Genomic DNA, 11,446 nt, shown 5'->3' with positions numbered 1-11,446 from the left:
AGCCTATGTGAAGGAAGGTAGATCTATTTGAGTCTTATGTATTCTTTCATATTGTTGTAGGCCCTGATGAAGGACTTAGATAGTCCGAAATGTCGGCCTTTAATAAAATTTAGTTAACCGAACTTCAGAACGAAAATTCGATCTTAAGAAATCGTTTTCCTTGATAAAAGATAATTGGGGCTAAAGAAATCAGCTAAGGATTTAAGATTAGCTTAAATAACATCAATTTCTCTATAAGCGAAAGAAAAAATCTTGTTCATTTCTGTAGAAAAGGAGTTTATTCAACAGGATTTGATTAAACTTATTGACACCAGTGAAAAATCGGAAGTTTCTTTGACGATTTCTTGTTCTTTTTTGATTCCCAACAAAATAAAATTGGTCAAAAATATTTTTTGAATGAGGTAGTTTTTTATAGGCAGATGAATAATCTCCTTTCCTGTCATACAAATTTTCCTCAGGCCCCTTTACGCTCTCAAGTTGACAAATAGGATATTTTGAAGTTTTCATCAAACTTTGCCTGATTTTCTATTAGCGATTTTTGCTGTACACCTCATCAATAAAATGAGCCCAATTTGATCCCCCTTGCGAGATATTTATTTAATTTGGAAAAATAAAATTGAAGGCGTTTTATCGCCCTTAAAGATGTTCAACATTTATTTGCATATCACGACAAGAAAAATTCCCCGAAAAGCAATTCAAATATTGAACACCAACCAGCATTTTAACACGTATCTCTGTCTAAGAAATTGATAAAAACTCCATGAAAAAGTGAGATTTTCATCCGCTTCTTGCAATTGGAACTTTCTGTGTTGATCATAAAAAAGCATTTCAAAGAATTCCACGCAAAGATGGTGGAATAGGCGACAAGTAATTAATCTCTAATTGATGTAATTAAATTGTTTAGCGAAATAGTTTCCCCGGAGATGGCTCAAAGGGTTTCCGAAGGAACGCAATTAGTGAACAACAGAAGGGGAACGTACTCAATGAACAACGGAATGTTGACGATAAGTGAATTTTCTGAATTTTTCTGCAAGTGCGATTTTATCTCTCTATTAATTTGTAAAAAAAAAAGAAAATTATCTCAATGAGAGAGATATTTGGCCATTTGTTTTAATTTATTTTTTTCCACTAGGTGTCTTCAGTGTACATTTAAGCCCTCTGCTGGTGAAAATCTTTTCTCCTCTTTAAAATTTTTCAAATTGGTTTATTGAAGTTTATTGAGGTTCTCAGTGATATTCAGCCCTATCAAAATAATTTTATTTGGAATTTTCTTCATTTTTATTTTCCCGCTAGGTGTTCTTATGTATGCTTTTAGCCCTCTACTGAGAAAATATCTTTCTTCTCTTCCATTCATAAAATTTTCCCAGTAATTTCATTCAGCCCATGCAGCTATTTTCTTCCCCGATTGCTTTTCAATATTCTTTTTTACAAAATTGCTCAATTTCTTCCACAAGGTACTGCACTATTTTACGCGGGAAAATTTTAAACAACTACCGCCATCTGTTGTACAACACTAAACAGATTTGAAGGGTTTTATATTCCAAACGGTCGCAATCACAAGGAATGTCGCGGGAGAGGCCAAAAACCTTTTCACGTGGATCAATTTCTTCCCTTTCGCGCTCATTCTTCCTGGCCAACCCATCGTCCTATCGTATTGCCTCACATGCCCAACACTAAGCAGGGTGTGTTCGCCAGAGCTGCACTCCATTCGTCGGTATATGATTCACAATGAATGGGGATCTTTAATTAATTGAACTCGCGGGCGCGGGTAAATTTCGTATGTGGCAAAAAGGTCAAAGAAGTGCTTCCGAAGTTGACTAATTGGCTTTAATTGGTCCACAGATGATGCACCAAAGTAATCCACATGATCATGGAGAAGACAATGCTTCTTGGGAATTATGGGGTGGGGATGAGGTATAACCGCGTGTGGCGTCACACAAGTTCGTCATGGAGAGTGAGATAGAGAATTGTTTTACGGGAAAAAAAGTGAATGTTGTGCACGTTCAAGCGCCAGTTGGTCAGATGAATAGTCAACCTGCGGACGTGTGTGCCTCGCGAACCCGCTACCAGAGTCGGTTGGGCGTTGGCGGGTTTTGTTAACGTGGCCCCAAAGGTACTATACGGCTCAGGAATTTTTTTTTTCTCTATTTCTGTGCCTTCCAACTGTGATTACCTTGTCCACTGATGACTCGATTCCTTATCTAATCGCATTCACCTGTCTCCCTTTCCCGCACCTTCGTCTTTTCGTACCTTTTGTGTTGCGTTTCTCTAACACAAAAGTTTCGGGCAGGTGAAACGTTGTATTGATTGTGCTACTCCGACAAAAAAATCATTTTCGTGGCCTTTCTTCAGGATTATTTATAAGAAATTCCTCTCCTTGGTTACCATTGTGATCCCACCTATGCATTTTATTCCCACAGGTGTTAAAATTCAGTGAAAAATTGCTCGAAAAGTCTCTCAAAAAATCCGCGATTTCGGTTTTCTCCGCGACTCCATCTTGGATACCAAATTGCCATCAAAGTTTCTCCATTCAACGCGTGAATCATTCGTACCTGGTGGCTCTTTTTCTTCACTCCTCACCATCTACCTGGCGAGGTGGTGACGTCAAGAACCTGTTCGGTGTATTAATTTTCCCTCAAATCGCATTCTGTGCACCTCCGGTGGCTTCTTGCCCAATCCATTGTTGATCAGTCAGCTCCTTTGTGCACATCGGTGCATTTTACATTCTACAACATTTCCCCCCCCCTCGTATTTTCGTGTGTTTATTACCATGCAATTTGATACGCGATTTTTTTTCCAACAAATTCTACACAATACTCTAACTAAAAGACTCCAAGAACGCACTTAATCATCAGACTGTGTAGCATTTTTCCCCACATTCGCTACACTTTTTTATTCATTCTGAAAAAAATCTCCCCTTCCGTGTTATTTAACATTTTTTTGTAATCTTATTAATTGAAAAGTGAAATGAAATGCAATTTTCCTCTCATTGCAGTGCAATGAACTAAACGAAAAGACGCCACACATACTAAATATGTCCTCCACCAAAGTGTTTTGACGCCATTTTTGTTTGGCCCCCCTTTAACAAGCCAAAAAAAACGCCTTAAATATTCCGCGAAGAAGTGAGATGGGAACGAGTTGGTCGCGCATGAACTGGTTTGCAGAGTGAAGCGCGAAAAAAGTGCCCAAAGTCGCCACGGAAGATGGCGCAAGATCTCAGACAGAGTGCCCAAAATTCTAAGACAAAACCCCAAAAAAGGATTTCTGTGCGATGGCGGGGGTTGGCAGTGATTGTGGGTGTAATGTGTGTTCTACCAGTTGGAATAAGAGCTCAATGGGATCAGTATACAACGAGAGATCCGCGATTTTATTCACGCGATGGAGTCAACAACTACAACCCACCAAATCCCGGTGATCCTGAATACAGGTGAGAAGCTCAAATAATCAGAAAAAAATTCGGAGAATTCATTAAAAAATCATTAAACTCATAAAACTGTGAAGAAACTACTTTAAAAACACTTAAAAATGAATTTAAAATACATAAAATGAAAGAAATTTTTCTGTAACAGTTAGAGGTCAAAAAACGCATACGATTAAACTTTTCAATTGAATACTGGTGCTGTGACTAATTTGGAAACGTGACCGTTTTGAGAAAACTTCGAAAACATCTCTTGATAAAAGCTCCCAAAGTGACCTTATTTTCAGACAAAACAAGATTAGTTTTCATTTTAATGCTTGTTTTTGTACCAAGAATGAAGTTCTCGCGCTTTATTTAATGTTTAGAAAAGTAAATTCATTTAAAAGGAAATATTTATTTTATTTTGTGAAAAATGTGAGAAATATTATTAAAATTATATCAGAAAATTTTAGATAGCTATTTTTTAGACAATATAGCCCACTGGACGTCTTTAAAGTTCTCATTTTTATACGTTGTGCATTGTAAAAAAATGTCTCATTATTTTCGTTACCTGGCTGATAATGATTGAGTAAGAAATTCTCTTAATTAAATATCATAAAATAAACAAATAAAAATTTTGAATTATAAAAAATAATTACAAATATGTTAATAATGTCTTAACATAAGAAAGCTATTGGCCAGCCGGGTAGACTTTTTATACGCGATTAACTAATATTTTATACATATCGCGTAAAAAATTCGTGTATTATACCGATTCTTAACGTATTAAGCAAGGTTTTAAATGCTTAGTTTGATTAAATTTTTGCTCACTCAGATTTATTTCTAATAACGTAAACAAACAGTTAGTAAACTATTGGCCAGCCGGGAAAACTTTTTCCACACGAATAACTTATATTTTATACATATCGCGTAAAAAATTACTTTCGTGTATTATACCGATTCTTAACGTATTAAGCAAGGGTTTAAATGATTAATTCAATTTGATCTTTGCTCAATTTTTTTTTATTAAAAAAAAAACGTTTCAAATCTCCTACTCAGGAAAATAACTTAAAGAAAATTCCTAATTTTCCTCTGAACTTTCAATGAATTTTCTCTCTATAAAAATTCCTTCAATGAACTTTTCGCTCATCTCATTATATTCCACACAAAGGCCACATAATGGAGCTTTTAATGAAATTCCATCTTTGAGATTAATTACCCAGCTGTTGGCTAATTGAGTCAAATAAATAGATCATTACACGCGGAAAGATGGTTAAGCGGGTTAATTCATTAAAATCTTTCGAAAGATTTCTCTTTTGGTACCGCCGTGTTGAATTATAATTTTCTGCCGTGGCTCTGAGAACTTTGATAATGTGGAACTTCCTCTGCAAAATTTGCCAAATAAATTCCAGACAAGAATATTCAGCATGAAAGGAATTTCTGGGAATCAATGAACTCTCTGTGGAAACGCATTTGCTCCCAATTAGTTGGTCTAGATGGGAAGCTCTTTGAAGAGCAACAAGATCGTTTAGTTTGAAAGGAAAAAATGTTGCTAAATGAGGGATTTTTCTCATTTGTGCAGAACTTACACGTACAACGATCGACGGTATGGATATTACCAACCAGCTGGGTATGGTCATCTCTACCCTGGGCAGAAGTTACCTGGACAATACCCAAATCCCCATGACACCCCATTGGGAGATGATCGCTTCAAATTTGATCCGGTAAGTTGATCTTCTGCATGTGTGGCGGGAATCTCCTGCCTGGGAAGTGCATCTCTGTGCTGGCAAACAATGCCATCCATTCAGGGGAATCTTCTTCGGTACACACAGATGTTTGGTGTTAAAGTGAGTGGAACAAGTTGTTCTACTTTGCCAGATAGAATGATGAATTTCTCACAATGAATGGAATGCACTTCCCATGCAAGATGGGTCAGTGGGATTGACGTACTTCAATGCATTTTTCTCACCAATTCTTTTTTTCTTTCACCTTCTGTGCTTTTCAGAGTGATCCCAACACCTTCCAAACCCCATTCCCAGGTGTTCTGGGTGGATGGCGGGAGGATTTGCAGGGGAAACTACGACGAGACTCCCTCACACTTGACAGAGATGTCTTCGTCACCACCAACTACGGGCAGGTGCAGGGATTCAAGGTTTACCTGTATGACAATCCCGACCCATTGTCCTTCTACCGTCCATGGCATAGTACAGTGGATAGGATAATGGGGCAGTGCTCAGTCTTCCTGGGCATCCCCTATGCACTGCCCCCAACGCACGAGGGGCGTTTTAAACCACCGCGCCCCCATCGAGGGTGGCAACTAATGCAGGCTGTTGATTTCGGCCCTGCCTGCCCACAACCTGTTCGGTACACAGGAGCAACAAAGGGTATCCGTGACATGGATGAGGATTGCCTCTACTTGAATGTCTTCTCACCCAAAACGGGCTCTGGAGTTCCGCAAAAATATCCCGTGATGGTTTACATTCATGGCGGCGAATTCACGCGTGGAGCTTCAAATCTCTTCCCTGCCCACGTCCTTGCGTCCTTCTACGAAGTCGTCGTTGTTTCCATAAACTACCGCCTTGGTGCCCTGGGCTTCCTTTCGACGTTTGATGAGAACTCCCCTGGGAACTATGGGATTCTCGATCAAGCCATGGCCATACGTTGGGTCTACGATAACATTGAAGCCTTCAACGGGGACAGGCACTCAATTACACTCTTCGGCCCCGGAGCAGGAGCTGCCTCAGCTGGACTCCTAATGGTTGCCCCACAAACGAGAAATATCGTCACCCGAGTGATTGCTCAATCAGGATCAGCTACAGCCGAATGGGCACTCACAGTGGACAAGTACAGAGCACAGAACACGAGTATAGTCTACGGGAAGCTCCTTGGGTGCTACATTGAGTCCTCCTACCGCCTTGTAGAGTGCCTCCGTCTCGGAAGGAGTTTCTACGAAATTGCAAATGCCGAATTTGCCCCGGATGTGGGCTTCTTCCCCTGGGGCCCGGTATTGGATATGAATTTAACCTATCCCGGTGACAATTGGTACGAAGGATGGCGCGAAAAGGATTGGCAATTCCTCAAGGAAACCCCAGAGCAAATGATAAAGAAGGGATTATTCAACAAGGGGCTCCACTACATGACTGGTGTAACAACGCAAGAAGCAGCATACGTACTATGTAAGTTTTCCTCACAAAAAAAAAACAAATATTTTATCGCAAGAAGCCTAAAAAGGGCTTATCATGGCGCGAAATTGGAATGATAACACGCTATCACGTGCTGAAGTGATAAGAAAGGCTTCAACGGAAGATAGTTTAGCTTGAGCCACATTCTTCTCTCCATTATTGAGGTATATTCTGTGTGTGATTCAGGAGTTGATATCACACATTCGGAGAAATAAACTATTTTCCGAAGTTAATTGATGACTAAGGTAAAAAATTAGCAGAAGAAGAATTAATTTTTCATGACATGAATCATCAGAAGATTTCAAAATATTATTTTCTGCGATATTTTTTCAATTTTAAGTTTAAAAAAAGCCTTAAAGTTTGAAAGTTAATTGAAAATTGATTTAATTCTTAATTAATTTATTAATTCTGACTAAAAAAATTAAAGATGCTTCCTCAAAAGATTTTTTAATGAGCAGAATGAATGAATGAATGAATAATGGTTTATTATATCCATGTTTATTACATATTATATACATATATGTAATTATTTGTAGATTCTGATACAAATCCTTTCTTTTCTTTCCTTACAAGTCATCAGTTTATAACAGTTTTGGCATTCTGAGAAAATCCTATAAGATTTTGACATTTTTTTCTTTCTTTAATAGGGTTTCTGGGATTTCTGAAAGAAAATTACTTTTCTAGGGCTCCTTAAAATTCTTTCTGACTGTTTTATAGAAAAACTAATTCTTTGTTTTTCTTCTATTGAACGACAACAGAACGATTTAACAACTCCGTCTGTCAAAGTCTTAAAACAAACTTTTAAGGTTTTAGAAAAGAAAAGATTTTTATCAGAATCATGCTCATTATTACCTAAATTCTATAATAAAATATTAGGTTCTTTAGAAGTTTTTTTTTACCATTTAATCTTTCATTTCTTTGCAGATCAGAATGAGAGTTTAGCACCCTATTTTGACATAGATGAAGACTTTGTGGACCAAAAAATTCGGGAACTTGTTTTAAGGTACAACTACACCCTAAATTTGAATGGAACCTACGAGGCCATCAAGTACATGTATACCCATTGGCCAGATCCTTCGAACAAAACCTACATCAGGGAGGAATACATAAATGTGAGTCTCCCATTGTCATGAATCCTTTTTGAAGACTCTGTTAACGAACTTCTTTTGCTTCCAGTTGCTCTCTGATTTTATTTATCGAGCCCCAAGTGATCAAATGACCAAACTCTTGGTTGAACAAAACGTCCCGGTTTACATGTACGTCCTCAATACCACCGTGGAGGGCATGAGGCTACAGAATTGGCGAGCAGTGCCGCACAACATTGAACACTACTTCCTAACAGGAGCTCCCTTTATGGACGTGGAGTTCTTCCCGAAGCGAGATCGTTTAGAGAGGAATATGTGGACGGACAATGATCGCAACATGAGCCATTTCTTCATGAAAACCTTCTCAGACTTTGCACGCTTCGGGAATCCAACGCCCCAGCAGGTGTTGGGGCTACACTTTGATAAAGCCATCAATGGAGAGTTGAGATACCTCAACTTGAACACAACATTCAACTCCACAATCAGGATGAACTATCGACAGAAGCAATGTGCCTTCTGGACGCAGTACCTCCCAACTGTTGTGGGTGTTCTTGTACCAACTTATCCCCCATCAACGGAGTACTGGTGGGAGCCACAGCAACCACTCCAGATCGCCTTCTGGAGCATATCAGCTGTGTGTCTGTTCTTGGTGATTCTTTTGGTTGTTTGTTGCATTCTCTGGCGGAATGCTAAGAGGTTAGTTTTTCAAAGCGTTGCCGCCATTTTGAAAGACGCCATCAAAATGGCGGACAAGAGTCAAACATTAAACGAAATTTCTCCATTTCCAGACAATCTGATCGCTTCTACGACGGCGATGTCTTCATGGTGGATAATACAGGAGCCGATGGTGATGCAGGAATTGAAAATATCTCCCAAACGCACCCGTTGCGATCACGTGAAAATATCTACGAATTCCGCGACACGCCTAAGAAATCCGGTCCACCAACAGATATCTCTTCGGTGCGATCACCGAGCTCTCTGGCCACAAATCCCACCGCAAAGTCGGGCAGTCAGAGCTCCCTAAAGAGTGCCATCTCCCTCAAGGAGGGCGCCCAGAATGGCCGCGACGGTAACTACGATCGAAACCTCAACAACAAAGGCAAGGGGAGCGATGGAAAGAACCTCCTGGCAGACTTTGAGAAATCACGCGAAGCCATGACGAGTAGCCCCGTGGATGTGAAAACATCCTCACACGGAACACCCATTCCAGCCAGCAGGAAGACCGTGAAAACCAGCAAGACACAACTTGTGGAAGGAGTACCACAGACCGAAGTTTAGGGAAAAAAAACAATAATTCAATAGTATTTGTGGAGGAGATAGGAAATTTTCCCGTGGAGAAAATGTGGAATCATGATGGAATTCCAAAGAAATTTCCTAAAACGAAATTCACACAAATCTCCTCGAGATCTGTGAAATGTGTCCTTTTTCAATTTTCATTGCATTTTCTTTTGTAGTTCTAATGAAAACAAGAACTATACAAGAAAAATGAAATTAAGGAACCTTTTTCTTGGAAAATTCTCCAGGTTTTTTATGACTTTTATTCTGATTCTTCCATTGGAAAATCTCCCAAGTTTTCCATATTCTTGCAAACAAAAAAATATCTTTTAGACCTTCCAGAACATAAAAGTCATTTGGAGACCATTTCCATGATTTTCAAGAATCATAAATTTTAAAATCAATGAAAAAATTAGGAAAAAATCCACGGAGAAATTCCATTACATAGAAATTTTCCAAGGATATTTTCGTAATATTCTCCACATGAAAATCACAATCAAAAGTCTGAAAAGTTTCCACGAAAAAAAAACTAAGAGGTGCCTTTACCGCATTTTATTTCCGCGGAGAATTAGAGAATTTTCGTGCGTTACTCCACATCAGCAGGACCAAGAAGTCAGACATTCAAAAAATAAAACATTGTGCATTATTTATTAAGGCATCGCTTGTATTTTTTTCTTCTTTTAAAATTCCCCCCTCTTGGGCTAACCCATTTAGCTTTGTATTATTATTTTTACATCATTACACTTTTTTTGTTGTCTTAAAAACCTACATAAGATGGCACAAAGTGCCGCATTTCTAGCGTATTTAGAGTTTTGAATTTTGTATTAACTTTTTTTTAGTACAAAAAATCAGAAAAAAACAAGAGAATTTTTATATAATAATAAATTATAGGAATTAAGGCTTAATATTTTTTTTAATGAGTAAATAATTATTATATAATATATTTAGGAAATATAAATGGGAAAAGTATTTTTTTGTAAATTTTTTTCATTCCCAACATCTTATACCGATATCAGAAATCCGTCCAATAGACCTTTCGACAATCGAATCTACGTCCGGGCACTTGGAGCCCAACCCCAAATGATCTCGATTGCGAAAGATCGTTAATTAAATAAGCGTAATATAAAATTGTATTTTATAAGATCTCTCCATAATCATATGTAATGTGCATTATGTAGCTTCTAGTTTGTAACTCTTTTCTGTATGACTGCAAAATGAGCTTAAAAATTGTAAATTTTTATATTCATGTATTTTATATACATTTTTAAACTCAATTTATGTATTTGTTTTGTATGTTTTTTATGAGTTTTTATGTGTTTCTATGCGTGTGTACGTTTGTTGGTTCTGTAAAGAGAAGAATCTCTGTACTCATGACCGTCCATGTGCTACTTTTGCATCATCCATTGAGTGTTGTAAAATTGTTTATTTTTTTACACAGTGTCGCAATAAACTTACTATATGTACACGACACCATAATTTTCATTCAATTACAGCTTCGGGGTTTTACTTCATTTTCACCTACAAACTGCTCTAAAATGTTCAGCAAACACCTCTCTAAATTCATTTCATTCTCAAAATTCCTCTCAAAAAATATTTACACCACATTTTGCTGAATTTCAGCTCTCTAAATGCATCTCGTTCTCTCTCTAGGATTGCTCTACGTTTAAACTTCTTAAGAAAATAAATCTAAAAAATCTATAAATTGCAGTAATTCAAGGTAAGTTCTTCTCAATAAATTATACAAATTTAATTAATTTACAAATTATTCATTTATTCTTTAATTTCTCATGCTAATTTCTAAATATTTAAATACGCGTACAAAATTATTATTGCATCTTCGAATAGAGTTAATGTTTTTTCTTCTTTTATGTTGAATTTCAACACGCACGATTAGAATGAAAATGATTGATTAAGGGATTGATAAATATAATGGACAGAAGTCGTTAGAAGATTGGGGTTACTAAAACGTTGTAAAGGAAAGTCTCAACTCAGCACAAATCAATTTTTTAAAAAGATTTTTCGTAATGTAAAGTAGATCTAAGCTAAATCGAAAGATCAGAACAAAATTGATCGTAAAAGAAATCAGGAAGAAAACCTAATTGTACGATTCGAAGCAATTTAGGTATTGAAAAGCCTCAAATCTGATTCTAAAAAACGTAAAAAGTCAATGAAATCAAGCAAAAGAAAATGAATTAAATGATAAATTTTCTTTTTGATTGCATTTCTTTCATTCTTCATTCTTCTTCCGTCCTTTAGCAGTTTATTGAGAGCTAAATCGTAAAGTTTTCTAAATCCGTAAACAGATATAACCAACTTAGACAATTTTACAGGTCACTCTTTCACATTAATCAGGATTTATTTATGTTTTTTTTCCTCCCCAGGCTAGATGGTCTAACGACCTATGTAGTGGCAAAATTAAATTAATTTAATTTAATTTTTTATGGTTTATTTTTCAATTTTAAATTCGGGATAATATGAGATAACCGACTATAGGCAAAAATTAAAGG

General features: G+C 37.1%; 1 protein-coding gene across 2 annotated transcripts; it reads left to right on the top strand.

Moving 5' to 3' along the window:
• Nucleotides 1-2,009: 2,009 nt before the first annotated feature.
• LOC129790471 (cholinesterase) lies at nt 2,010-10,407 on the top strand. Of its 2 annotated transcripts, none has more exons than XM_055827961.1 (7): nt 2,010-2,113; nt 2,996-3,427; nt 4,980-5,121; nt 5,403-6,573; nt 7,504-7,691; nt 7,756-8,360; nt 8,453-10,407. In XM_055827961.1, the coding sequence occupies exons 2-7, from the start codon at nt 3,204-3,206 to the stop codon at nt 8,940-8,942; spliced, it is 2,820 nt and encodes a 939-aa protein (XP_055683936.1). In that variant the 5' UTR covers nt 2,010-2,113; nt 2,996-3,203; the 3' UTR covers nt 8,943-10,407. The 2 variants fall into 2 exon arrangements, with proteins under 2 accessions (XP_055683936.1, XP_055683935.1); XM_055827960.1 differs by having other exon boundaries at nt 2,049-2,420.
• Nucleotides 10,408-11,446: the final 1,039 nt, after the last annotated feature.

Source organism: Lutzomyia longipalpis, chromosome 2, assembly GCF_024334085.1.
Source record: "Lutzomyia longipalpis isolate SR_M1_2022 chromosome 2, ASM2433408v1".
Classification (NCBI taxonomy): domain Eukaryota; kingdom Metazoa; phylum Arthropoda; class Insecta; order Diptera; family Psychodidae; genus Lutzomyia; species Lutzomyia longipalpis.
This window is presented reverse-complemented; position numbering and strand designations above follow the sequence as displayed.